At 36.6% G+C, this 15029-nt stretch overlaps 1 protein-coding gene across 3 annotated transcripts in view; it reads left to right on the forward strand.

Annotated features, from left to right (window-relative positions):
- Positions 1-1079: 1079 nt before the first annotated feature.
- LOC112052913 (locomotion-related protein Hikaru genki) overlaps positions 1080-15029 on the forward strand; it is a 361983-nt gene continuing 348033 nt past the window's right edge. For 2 of the 3 annotated variants that reach the window (XR_008252309.1, XM_024092157.2), the window contains exons 1-5: positions 1080-1348; positions 3671-3762; positions 4053-4155; positions 7472-7560; positions 13462-13621. Coding sequence is in view for 1 of the 3 variants with exons in the window: in XM_024092157.2 (XP_023947925.1) it covers positions 1279-1348; positions 3671-3762; positions 4053-4155; positions 7472-7560; positions 13462-13621 (514 nt within the window). In the remaining 2 variants the exon portion in view is untranslated. The remainder of the gene's footprint in view (positions 1349-3670; positions 3763-4052; positions 4156-7471; positions 7561-13461; positions 13622-15029) is intronic. The other variant, XR_008252310.1, reaches the window with a different exon arrangement.

A 15029-nucleotide genomic window follows, 5' to 3' on the forward strand; every position in this document is an offset into this window, starting at 1 on the left:
TTGGCGGGCGATTTCAGTCTCTACTTTCATTAGCCAAACTCTTATTGTAATATTTTTATAAAAAAAATTGTATTTTTATCACGTCACCACAAACGCCAATCATAAACTGTAACGTCATTCGCTACAAGGCATGTGATTGGCGCTTGCAATGACGTGATATAATAACATCACTGCAAACGCCAATGACGCTGTTATATCTATGAATGACGTCACTTGCTAATGTGTTGTGTTTCGGCGACAAAAATTTACCGTGGATATTTTTTCATTTATATTAAATTTTTTACTGGTTATTATAGACAGGACAAAATAAAATATAGCTTATAATACTTTCATAATGAATAATTTTAACCATTTTAAAATGTTAGCTTTCTTTATGTGCCGTTGAAACAAAAAATACTCGTGAAAGAATTATTTCGATACGTTAATTAATTCCCGAGATAAGTGAGCGCGCGGTGATTAGCTAGCGTTTAACGCCGTGACGACGACGTCATCATACAACATTTGCTTGCCCGTTATAGCCAATTTCGTACTTCTGCCTTACCTACTGACGAACTAATAGTTAGAATTGAATAATTCTTTTTTTGTTCCCGTTTATCGAGGAAAGCTATAAGCTACATAACATCACTCTACGACCAATAGGAGCAAAGCACCGATCAAAAACGTGGCCAAAACGGGGAAAATAATGTTCGGTCGTCTAGTCTTCATAATACTGTATAGTATTCATAATATGCGAAAGGTCATTTTCACGAAATGTCTATAACAGGTGAGCAAACGTTGTATGATGACGTCACGTACAATATCGCGACCGTTAGCGGGAGTCGATATTTATGCGAACTTTGAATGTATGTAAAATCATAACTATTTGGTATTTTTAAATAAAACACAAATGAGTTTGCGTACCTAGTAAGATAATTCATTCAGTTTAAACACTGTTTACAAAAGTGGCAAGTAGCCTGTTGTAATCTATGGTCTACAGTTGGTCTACAGTCTACACCTACATATTAATTTACTCTGTGGTCTACACCTATATATATTCTACTCTATGGTCTATACTTTTTAAGCGTAGTATCTGTGATAATCAATATAGAAATATAGATTGTGATCTGTGGGCTGGGCCCGGCGTGAAAGCGTACAATTTGTGAATGTGAAGTAAAACAAAAATATAATTATCCTAGTTTGTTTAGATTTCTGTTGTGGAATCGCTTAAAATGTGAATTATATTGCATTGTGTGTAACAGGTTTTTCACTTGGAAGTTTTTTTTTATAAAATATTCAACAATGAATCGATTACTACTGATTACACTGTTTTTTTCTTTTGCTTTATGTGAAGACGACAAATTACTTGCCGGTGAGTGTTTTTTGTTTGTATTTTACATATCTCTCGTGTTTTGCTTTTTAATATCAATTTTTCATGTAACGTGTATTACATAACTAAACTCAATAGAACCATAGATCTAGAGTGAGCTAGACAAATCAATACTTTGTAATTCGTGCTACATTGATTGAAGATAATAATTTGCCCCACCTTCAATGATGAATGAAGTCATGTACTCTGTCTCAGTAACAGAAAAAAACTAACATAAGTTAAATTTAATAGGATAATAATACTAGATATTTGTTGCAAAATACACATTACTCTGGCACCACCCAAGCGGGTATATACATAAACCTTATACGACTAGAACTAGGTAACTAAGGACTTATTGATTATCAATATTATCAAGGGCATACATTCTGTATCATGAATATATTTTTCTCAGCTGCAGATTTGTTTCAAAAATATCCTCTCATTATTTTCTGCCTATAGTAGTAGTAGGTCTAAATCATATACTTAAATTAATTTATTATAAACATGGCACAGGCATACTCCGACTACAACGTTGGAGTATGCCTGACTAGTTTTGAATCCATACGGGACCCTTAGTCATAAGCTGGTTCTTGCAATGCGGCAAGATCCAAACTAGTCGCTCGCATCGCACGTTGGGAGAGGGGCTGTGATGCGGGGAGTGAAGGTTCCATTACAATCTCCAAAGGTTCATTAGTGTCATCATTATTGGACTGACATTCTTGCAAGGAAACTGAACTAACACTATCTTGTTCCAAGTTTGTTATTTGTGACAATGAAAGAGCAGTTCCATGCTGTCGACAGCAAGCATCCATGATTTCAATTAAAATTTGGGTGACAACTAATTTCGATTGCTTCTCGTATCTTAAGAGGCACTAGAAACTTTACCTTTGACAATACAGAAGCCTTATCTATTTCCAACATAGTTATCAAAAAAACTGCAACAAATTATTATACTATTTCCAACATAGTTATCAAAAAAATTGCAACAAAATCAATGCAAGCTTGTCAAGGGTTTTCACTTAAATGAAAAAGCTGAATGATAGATTAAAATGAACTCTTTAATGACATTGAGACATCAATAAATTGAGCTGTCACAAGTTATGAATGAATGATTGGTTGAAATAGTGAAATATGAATGTGGATTGAAATATATTACAATAGTTGGCATTTAAGTTTGGTCAGACTATTGTAATAACATGTAATTTCTTTTATTGATATCTGACTATTGGCCCAGTGATTGTTTATTGGTTCAGTTAGTCTATGTAGCTTCAGATCATGAGGTCCTGGGTTTGATTACTGGATATTTCTAACAGTCAAACATAAGAACCCTAAACCAGCTATTGGTGAGTCTAAATTTCAAATCCCATCTCATAGTAAGAGGAGGAGGAGCTGTAGAGGGTTGTTCGAAATGATTGACTGGAGAATGATGATTGATTGCAGAATACATCATCATCAACATTAACAGCCGATGGACATCCACTGCTGGACATAGGCCTCTTGCATGGACTTCAAAACAAAACAGTCCTGAACCATGAGCATCCAGTGGCTCCCTGCTACACGCTTGATGTCCTCAGTCCACTTAGTAGGGGGTCGACCAGCACTGGGCTTTCTGGTGCGGCGTCACCATTCATCATCAACATCCATCGGCTCTTCAAACTATGTGGCCTGCCCATTGCCACTTCAGCTACGCGACTCGCTGAGCTATATCAGTGACGTTCGTTCTTCTGTGGATCTCCTCATATTTGATTCAATCACGCAGAGAAACGCCAAGCATAGCTCGCTCCATCGCCCAGTAGGTGACTTTGAGCCTTTTTATGAGGGCCACAGTTAGCGACCAGGCCACCAGTTAAAAATTGCAGAAGTTTGACTAGTAAATTTTAAAACTTTGTCATGAAATGTTGGTGTTAGACTGACCTAACTATAGCGGGCAGGTGCAAGTGTGGCAGGCCAAAGGCAACATGGGAGATATCTGTTTTTTACTGGGATCTCAGAGACATAACTAGGGCTGGCTGTGCTTCCTCTGAGACTCTGACTTCGGCGTAGATATGGAAGAGGTCCATTGAAATGAAAAAAAGGCAGCCTTTGCTGAATCAATCATGCCCCAGGCTGTATTGTGATACAGGCTGTATCACAGCTAGGACAGACCTGTTTAGAAACATGTGTATATATGAAAAAAAAAAGAAAAGCTATAAAACGATAAAGATAGTGCCTGGGAGCACTGTCAGTTCATGTGCTCTCTAATGCTCCACTAAGTTCCGGATTCATTTTTAATCAAAAAGGCAGTTTTTATTGTTATTTCTTTAATGTGATTATTTATTTTAGATGATTTTAAGTGTTCTTTGCCAGATGTTACTAGTATTGATGCCAACCTTGATATTCATCGTTTTCGTCAAGATTTTGCCAAAGTTTCAGAGGTAAGAGATATTGCAATATACTCTGACATCACAAAGGGATCATTATTAAATAGTATAGTATTGGGGTACTTAACAACTAATTACAGCTTACAAACCTAGGTCAATGTCATTGAACAATTCAATTTCATGCAAAAATTCAAATCAATGAGCATTTTGATACAATCACATTTAGTTTGTTGTAGTGGATCAAATCTTTATGTTTTTAATGATTTACCATCTGATAAAAGTTTTTTTTTTATTCTAAAGTCCCCTTTTCTTCTGTTGCTATAGATACATACTGTATTCAACAGGTAAAATTTCCTGGACTCATTGGACCGTTGAATGAACGATTAATCTGCAAGATCAAATGTGTAGACGGTAACTGGGTGGGACCACTGTGTTCCCCCACACAAAGTAAGATTGCATTCATATTATAATCCCTAAATAATATAAAATAAAATAACGTCCCTCTAATATTATAACAGTCTGCTGTCTGTCTGCCTGTTTGTCTGTCTATCTATCTGACTGCCTGTTCGCCTGTCTGTCTGTCTGTATGCCTGTCTGTCTGTCTGTTTGTCTGTCTGTATGCCTGTCGGTCGGTCTGTCTGTCTGTCTGTCTGCCTGTCTGTCTGTCGGTATGCCTTTATGTAAGTATGTATGCCTGTCTGTCTGTCTGTCTGTCTGTCTGTCTACCTTTCTGCCTGTACGTCAGTCTATCTGTCTGTCATAATTGGTTACCATACTTGCCTATAGTAAGAACAAAAGCAAACAAACTGTCAGCCTTCCAAAAATGAGGTATGTCTAGCTATCGCATGCTCTCAGTGTAAGAAAATGAAATGACACAAATAATAAAATGAAATGAAAAATATGTTTTTTTACTATTTTTAATTTTTTTTTTATTATATCATAATTATTATTGTATGGACACTGGGTCTATTACAAGTCTATTGTGTGACATAGATAAAAACAATTTGACGTAAGTCGAGGTCTGTATCACGCCCTTAGAGAGTTGTTCCCCTCTCATCATACTACAGCCCTCTCTGGAAAATGTTTTGTCAGAGGGGAAAATGTTTTTTACAAAGCTTTTTGCCTCCTCACTGGAAAATGTTTTGCTTTTTTGGCCTGAGCTTTTTCCAGAGGGGTGCGCCCTTTTATACAGCCTTCAGTAATAGGCTAGTTGACACTTTTACTAAAAGGGATAGCGTTTGATTAGATTGAAAAATAAAATATTATATTTTTTTAGACATGAATACATAAAATAAATATTTATTTGACATTACGTCAAATTTTAATATGTTTTATGTGCGTCACGTTAACGCTAAACCTTAACCAAACAGAGAATTTGATAAAAATATTAGTTTCTTCATTTCTTTAATACATAGATTATTCCTTTAGTAACATCGTGACATCACAAAATGGACGACAGCGTTTTTAACGTTTGGAAAGTTTTCTATGAAATCCTTCACTATTGTTAATATATAAAAAAAATCAACTCGTCTTTTATATGAAAACATCGCAGGTACGAAAATTTCCGAGAATCGATAGCATATTGCGCCACGTCCTCCGCCGACCGCCGCCCGCTCCGCAGACCGCCCTCCGCGTCCTCTACCCACGCGCGGCGTGGGTAGAGGACGCGGAGGGTAGTCTATAAATAAAAAAATCAATAGTCGTGCACAATCTAGAATATAGCTAGATCAAGTTGAACAATTATTTGTTTGTTTTGCTTTCTCAATGTTGATGTTATAACAATGTAAAGACTCAACAGCTACACGGTAAAGGTGTCAGACCATGACTCTTCTATAACAAGATGCCCAAGACAGTTATGAACCGGCTCATGCAGTGTGTTACAAACACTTACTTAGTCTGGGTTACTACACCATTGATGAGTTCCTTAAAGATAAAGGTGCTTGGAGGCCTTTGAATCAGCTTCTACCTACAGGAAGTAAAACTATAAGAAATTGTAAATTATAATGCGACTCTTTTCAGCAGAACCTTCCGAATTGGTGGTAGAGTCTTTACAAATAGCCATCTGACATTTCAAAAGTGCCCAAAATAGCCTACTTGAAATAAATGAATTTTGATTTTGAGATTGTATTTCGATCCGTCCGTTGGATTTATTTTTCAATCTCTGCCCAGATTTTCTAGTACCGCACTATACGTTCATTATTTCAGACAGGGGCTGGTCTAATACGCTTCATGCTTAGACTTCTGGCGATCCCATTATTTCTCACGCGTCGTCCCGTTGCAGCATTTAAGACCCCTAGACCAAGTTCTCTTGCTCTTCAATATGCGTGCTACTATATTTGCTTTTGTGAAGGGTTCACCATCATCACCACCAGGTGCCCTCTTCAAACTGAAGTTTGGCGATCATACGGTAAAACATTTCCGATGTCTTGAAATATTTTTCAGCAGGCTGTAATTACTCTTGGCCCACTCCTTAATATTGTCCATCCATTTTTCCGACTGTCTTGCCCTTTTTCCGACTGTCTTGCATTCTAGGATCAACCTGGGAAACTTGTAGTAGAATCCTCTTTGCAAATGTCCGAAAAATGCAACCTTCTGCCTTATACAGTTGACATCAGCTCGCGCTTGTTTGCTCGCTTGCAGTTTTGCTCTAGCAGCATTTGAATGATATCCCACAATATCAATAACAAAATGATTCCCCACGAATCCTACATCTCAAATGCTTGCAACCGTCGACACTGTCCTTTTTCAGAACTCATGTTTCACAGCCATATAAAAGAGTGGACCAAACTTATTTTAACATTTTAAAACGCGATATCTTGTTGGGAATGGAGTTTCACCTTCAAACTCTATTCACTCATATACTGTTTGGCTATGATCTCATCATTAACAACGCATATTCGGCTTACTGTTGAGGCTCCTATCAGAATGAAAGGAGTTAGGCCTTAGTCCACCTCGCTGGCCAAAATAGGATTGACAGACTTCACGTCATGTAGAGAATTATTAAAAAAAAACTCAGGTACGCAATGTTCCTCACGTTGTTTTTCCTTAAGCGTTTGAAACACGTGATATTTAATTTCTTAAAATGCACACAACTGAAAAGTTGAAGGTACATGCCCTGGACCGGATTCGAACCTACGCCCTCCGAATCGAAGGCAGAGGTCACATCCACAGGCTATCGCGTCTGTCTTTTCCGGTAGTGAAAGTGCTTTAATCTGAAGGCCCTAGCCAATACGTTAACGTCTCAGAGATCGTGAGATATACTTAAGCCCGCTAGTATACACTGGGTCAGCGTGGTGGTTTAACATATATTTAGATGTTAAACCACGAACAGAGACGAAGTATCCCTTAGTGTACTATATGATAGGTTGATGAGCATATCAATCGAGTTTAGCTAGAATAACAACTATGTCAGGATTTTTTTTCCATGGTAATAATAAAATGTCGATATTTTGAGATTGGCTTGTTGAGTATATTCCTCGTACATAGCTATGAACCATCTCGAATCTCTCTCTGAGCTATTAAACCAATGATTCTTTGTTTGACAGCTATTTCAAACAAATACTTCTAACATACGCACACACCTCTAACTTAGAACACCTGTACTTTTATGAGGTTAGAAACTTGGTACATATGGGAGCCAAAACAAAGTACAGACTCAAATTTTTTTTTTTTTAATTTTGTACATATACATACATCGATATTCTGGCGGACGATGTTGCGAGCATCTTCTAGTCGAGTGTATAATAAGTTGTGTCTTTTGCAGATGGCAGATTTCAGCCTATACTACGGGAATGCCTCTTCACAAGCCAAAATCCAAATCTGTACGTTACTTACAAAAACAAAACGGTATTGGTAAGTCAATAAACATCTTATTTATACAGGGTGCTGGGGAGTATTTCACATAACTTCAATGAAATGAAATGACATTTTATTTGCCTAATACACGTATACAAATGTTGTTTTACAAGTATAATCAAGTTACAGTGTATTACCATAAACATGGTGTGCAAATTTTACAATTTTATAAAGCACTGTTTAAGTAATTGTTATTTACTTACAATGTTATAATTGTTACAAATAAAATAAATAAAGATTGACATTTAAATAGAAATTAAGTTATACGAAAATATGTCCAAATGAAACTTTAATCTACCGCAGTTAGACATGTTATTTTCATAGTCGGATATAATAGAAAATAAAAGATTCAAGGTGATGACGAGTTCGCTTATAAGAGCCGAAATGCATAGCTAATAATTTTTTTAGCTAAAAATAAAAGCTGTTACATAAATATATGATTTATTTTTTATTATTTTATACAAATTAGGTAATTCAAATAATTGTAACAATTTATGTAACACACGCGTTTATCAATCCTTGCATTTTAATTTTCAAAATTTGGCTACTTTATAATTATAAGGATGCGTGTAAGGGACACATTTTAAGATATATTTACAAAATATTTATTAATTTTAGAACACATGTTTTTGAACATTTTCAATAAAATTTCGGTAAAGAATATAACCCTCGAGTTATGGGAAATACTCCCCAGCACCCTGTATAATACCTACTTCTACGAGTATGTCCGGAAGACAGTTTTATTAGAGGTTACCCCTCTGTCAAAACTATCTGATCATGATCAAAATTGTATGAACACGTTTGATCATAATTAAATAGTTTCGTCAACTGCGTCTATAGACTCGATGTTTCATTGTATTAAAATAACACGTGTGTGTGTGTATAATAATTTAAAATTTATATTGGTGTGTAGTGTATGGACGCAAGATATATTTATTGGTGTTAAATATTGTCCCACTCAAAAAACGATAGACAATATGCGAAAAGTCACTAAATTACGAAATTTCGAAAACCGCTTGAAATGAGGAAGTTAAAAGGACACTTCCCAATTTTGAATGGAGGCTGGGCCTTTATTCCGAGTGTCAACTAAGTGGAACTAATTATTTTTTTAAAAGAACTTATATAAAGTTCTTTTTTATATAGGGCTTAAAACCTAAAATAAACAAAAAAATTGAAACACGCAATTTTTTTTATTAATTAAATAAAGTGAGAACATTAATTAAGAAATTTTATGATGGGAATGCGTAAATGGCATTTGCGTTCATACATGGTGTTTCTAAAGCAATTTATGGATTTTTTTCATGCTTCTCTGTCTACGATTTAATGTTTCTTTTTAACTTGTGGCATATAGACATTTGACAACATTACATGACATTGACGGCTTACATCGGATATGAATTCAATTCCAGTTATTTTTATTGGTTGTTTTTTAACACTTTTACTGTATTGTCAATGTTTAATTTGTAGACAAAGAAGCGAAAGAAAAAAAATATTTATTTATGCTGGTTCCAAAAATTCTGAAAATTGTTTTTTAAGCAGCAGTTTGTGTCTTCTATCCGTAAAAAATACTGTGAACCCGCTTGTAAATCTATACTTAATATTATAAAACTGAAGAGTTTGTTTGTTTGTTTGATTGAACGCGTTAATCTCAGGAACTACTGGTCCGATTTGAAAAATTGTTTCAGTGTTAGATAGCCCATATAACGAGGAAGGCTATAGGTTATATTTTATCCCTGTATTCCTAAGGGAACGGGAACTACGCGGGTGAAACCGCGCGGCGTCTACTAGTTATAAATAATAAAGGCCCATTTTGGGACATGTCTTTTTGTGGTCCTACAAATATACACAACTGTTTTGACATTTCAGAATCATAGGCAGGCGCGAAGAATCATTGGGTAAAGTGCAGTACAAACAGCGTTTGAGTTTTTTAATTTCCAATACTAACAGCTATTAAAAGTAGCACAGACTCACAGTATACCTATACTACAGTTCTACTCGACGTGTACTGTTTATAGTAGTAGTAGTAGAGCCCAGGATGCTAAATTTGTAGTTACTAAAGCGTCATTGGAATCGATTAGATTTGGTGAATTAGATGATAGAAAGAATAAATGGATACATACTTTTTTCGCTTTCAGCACTGGGAAATAAAACAGACTTTAAAGACAATTTTTATCACTTTGGCCTACTGAAATCATGAGACAACATGAGCGATTATTCAGGAGATAATTTCATTCAAAATAAGTAAAAAGCTAACTGCGATCGTGGCTCGATCTCAGAAATATAAGGGTTTTATTTTGTAAATTTGTAACCCTTTCAATCTATTACGTTACGCTCAATTCGTCAGATTTTCGAAGTGTTGACACCTTTTAGCTATCAACTCACCTACCTTATCTTAATCTGACGTGCTTGGTTGAGTATTTCTGAAGTTAGTTTTTTTTTGGTTGCCCTAAACGTACCTACCATTATAAGGGCTCATACTTGGTGGAGGTACTGAACAACGTGCAAGGTTTACTCCTTTATGTTCATCTGCTGCGCTCGAGTAACTGCAAAAATCGCCTCTTCGGCTCTCCTACTATTACCAATAAACAAATTAGAAATGAAGATAGGAAACGCATGTCATTTCATAACTTATTTATTTTAAATTATGTACTGTTTGTTTATTAAAATGTTATTCAAAATATATGAACTATATCTTGTTGGTTAGCTTAATAATCGAATTTATTTAAAAATTAATTATAATTATATTATTAAATTAATTATAATTATTATTATTAAGTGTGAAATGATTAGCGTTTTACCCTCATTTTCAATTTGATTGTTGGTAAACAGTACACATTGAGTAGGGCTGTAGTAGAGTTAATAATATTCTAGAATATTTTATTAGAGGAAAGGAACTCTGATAGGAACATCGATATATATATATATATATATATAGACAAAATAATGTGTCAGTAACAAAAACGTACTTCAAAGTGGCACCAAGGTTTACTCTTACAAAGATATTGAAGATTCTTTCGAGAATAATCGGTGTACATACATAAAAAAAAAAATACCGACCGAATTGACAACCTCCTCCTTTTTGAAGTCGGTTAAAAAATATCAAGTTAAACTATAGTATAGTCAACTACATAGTAGTGAGAGCCTTTTTTCAGAATCTGTCTTATTGTCCTTTTAGACAACTACAACTGATTCCAAATCTTATAATTAACGCTTGAGCTACTTGTCCATTTTATTTCAATTATAACATAATTTAAGCAAAGTAGCTATTTATAAATACAATCTATCTTTTTGCCGATACTGTCATTCGAAAATTAAAAAAAAAATACTCTACGTGTTGTACATTTGTCTTTTGTTTTTTTTTTTATTCTTTACAAGTTAGCCCTTGACTACAATCTCATCTGATGGTAAGTGATGATGCAATCTAAGATGGAAGCGGGCTAACTTGTTAGAAGGAGGATGAAAATCCACACCCCTTTCGGTTTCTACACGACTTCGTAACGGAACACTAAATCGCTTGGCGGTACGTCTTTGTCGGTAGGGTGGTAACTAGCCACCAGACTAAATAATAATCTAAACTAGAACTAACAATCACACAATAGAGTGAAAATAATAAGTTAATAAAAAAAAACCAAGCATTAGCAAGGATACGGCTAGAATTCAAAGGTCAAATATTAACCAACCAACATTGGTAGTTATATGTTGGTACAGCTTTTGTATGCTCAATGCCTGTACGAGTATATTGAGACGCCCTAACATTGGCTGTGATTGGGACGAACTAACTTCAAATAGAGGCACGAATCTTTGCCATATCTTTCAAATATGACCAATATTCTCATTCCTCTTCAACTAGTCGGGAAAGACTGGTATTAGGAGTGGGTACAATAGACCGACGGGGTGGGGAGGCTATCTCAGGGTGCCGTTTTTGAAGAGCGTATCTGTTACAAATTTATATCTCGATGTTGTATGTATGAACAATAGTTGCCGTCAGAGTTCTTTCAACATACTCAATAACTCCACGACACGAGTTTGTATGCCTGACTAAAAGTGTGAGCGGTTTTAGTTATTTCCATTAGTTGGACTGTTGTTGTGTCTATACTTATAATAAATCTGTAGAGAGGTCAATACTATATAAATATATTTCCAAAATAAGTATCAGAAGGTGATTAGTGATCGATACTGATGCCAAAAATGCAATCAGTAAAATTTTTGTCTGTCTGTGTGTTCGTTATAGAAACAAAAACTACTCGACGGATTTTAACGAAACTTGCCACAATTATTCTACATACTCCTGGGCAGGTTATAGTATACTTTTCATCACGCTACGATCAAGAGGAGCAGAGCAGTGAAGGAAAACGTTGGGAAAACGGGAGAAGTTACTCAACTTTTACAGTGATACTACTGTAAGGACTGGAATAAGGTCGCGGGCGTACGCTAGTCCAATAATAAATATGTGTTTTCCGCTTATATTAATCGCGTGTATTGAAGTGTACACGGTTAACATTCTTTGAAAAATAACCTAGTGCGCAACTAGTTGGCTGACCTACAACGCTGGCGGCCATATTCATAAACAAGACTTAGACCTCATAATTCTTCAAAGTAACGCAAACTTAAAATGTAGGGATTGGGTCAATATGTATATGGACTGTAATATGTATTTGATAAACTTGGAGCCAACTAGTTGTACACGATTAATACTTAGTAGGTACCAGTTTTAACTTGGGCTTGCTTAGTTTAATAAATACTAATAAATGCATTTGATTCGTAGATATTTTGAAAGGTTTGGATTTTTTAAATAACACACTGATATTGCTTGTGTAGTTGGGTCAAGAACAGTTAAGCTTGTAGAATACACTAATTATTTGAGACACTGTGATTGCCAGACCTTTGTCATTCTATTATAGCTGAAAGTTTGCCAGTCAGTGCTTCACCAAGGGTAAGTAGGTAAGTCAGGCAACTAATGGCGTTTGGACCGTGGCCAAGTGGTAGCAGGTTTCAGTATCCAGACCCTGACCCAGCAGAGTATTTTATAGAATCCCGGTCTCTAATCGACAGTTTTACTATTAGAAACTATTCATTAGATCGTAGAAAATATATAAAAATTACCGGACCCGGTCGATTCGCATTGACTTATGTATACTTGTTCCCTAGCCCTACCCTACCATACTCCCACCCTACACCTTCTCTACCCTACCCTACGGAACGCTAAATCGCTTGGAAAATCTCAATCGACCCAGCCGAAGGTACGGAGGCCGTCAAAAATCGATATACCTTTAATACTTGGACAATTGGATCTGAGGACCCTTGAATTATTCTACTTCCCAAAGCTACCACGCTCCAAACTCCATAGTTGCTTTGACATTTTGTAGGAGAATGTTACTCTTACAGCTCTCCCAAAATGACGAAAGTCTGACCATCACAGACTCCAAGTCCATAAAACTGGATACACATTAGTATCGCACGTTGCATCATGATGCATCGGAATGTTTTATTTGTAATTCCCATTGACTTCAATTTGTTATTATGAATATAATATCTACCTACCTGTGGTAACATTTTACAGAGCGTTTGGATTACATTCGCGTTTACTATGAGTATATATCATCGAGGTAGAGATATTCTGTTCACATAAGCCATTGTGATATATACCTTTCTGAGAATGATAATAGTTTTATATAAATATCGCCGTCGACGTCAACTCAACATTATTCTGTAGGTATTTTAAATCATAAAGGCCCATGTGAAATAAAATCTTTAGATTATTAACTCACAATAGGCAAATATAGAGGCAAATATATATATGTAATAAATTTCCATGTTGGTTTCAATAGCTTTTTGATTATCAATAATCGCACTAGACTGGGTGATAATAACGGTTTTGTCTTTTGTTATTTTTTTAAGAACGATACCTGGTATCCACATGGCTCCGAATTAATAACACGCTGCGCTGACTTCGGACTATACAAGATTTTGGGTGATCAGTCCACCGTCTGTGACAACGGAGTGTGGTCAAACAAGTTGCCCACTTGCATTCCGACATCTGTCTTGACGAATTATACCGGTACGTTATCCTTGTAACTACATCATTTTAACAACTACACGTACGCCATCTTACCAACTACACGTACGCCATCTTACCAACTACACGTACGCCATCTTACCAACTACACGTACACCATCTTACCAACTACACGTACGCCATCTTACCAAATACACGTACGCCATCTTACCAAATACACGTACGCCATCTTACCAACTACACGTACGCCATCTTACCAACTACACGTACGCCATCTTACCAACTACACGTACGCCATCTTACCAACTACACGTACGCCATCTTACCAACTACACGTACGCCATCTTACCAAATACACGTACGCCATCTTACCAACTACACGTACGCCATCTTACCAACTACACGTACGCCATCTTACCAACTACACGTACGCCATCTTACCAACTACACGTACGCCATCTTACCAAATACACGTACGCCATCTTATCAACTACACGTACGCCATCTTATCAACTACACAGGTACGCCATCTTATCAACTACACGTACGCCATCTTATCAACTACACGTACGCCATCTTACCAACTACACGTACGCCATCTTACCGACTACACGTACGCCGTCTTATCAACTACACAGGTACGCCATCTTACCAACTACACAGGTACGCCATCTTATCAACTACCCGTACGTTATCTTATCAACTACACAGGTACGCCATCTTATCAACTACCCGTACGTTATCTTATCAACTACACAGGTACGCCATCTTATCAACTACACGTACGCCATCTTATCAACTACACAGGTACGCCATCTTACCAACTGCACAGGTACGCCATCTTACCAACTGCACAGGTACGCCATCTTACCAACTGCACAGGTACGCCATCTTACCAAATGCACGTACGCCATCTTACCAACTCCACACGTACGCCATCTTATCAACTACACAGGTACGCCATCTTACCAACTACACAGGTACGCCATCTTATCAACTACCCGTACGTTATCTTATCAACTACACAGGTACGCCATCTTATCAACTACACAGGTACGCCATCTTACCAACTGCACAGGTACGCCATCTTACCAACTGCACAGGTACGCCATCTTACCAACTGCACAGGTACGCCATCTTACCAACTGCACGTACGCCATCTTACCAACTACACAGGTACGCCATCTTACCAACTACACAGGTACGCCATCTTACCAACTACACAGGTACGCCATCTTATCAACTACCCGTACGTTATCTTATCAACTACACAGGTACGCCATCTTATCAACTACACGTACGCCATCTTATCAACTACACAGGTACGCCATCTTACCAACTGCACAGGTACGCCATCTTACCAACTGCACAGGTACGCCATCTTACCAACTGCACAGGTACGCCATCTTACCAACTGCACGTACGCCATCTTACCAACTACACAGGTACG

Source organism: Bicyclus anynana, chromosome Z (genome assembly GCF_947172395.1).
Source record: "Bicyclus anynana chromosome Z, ilBicAnyn1.1, whole genome shotgun sequence".
NCBI lineage: Eukaryota > Metazoa > Arthropoda > Insecta > Lepidoptera > Nymphalidae > Bicyclus > Bicyclus anynana.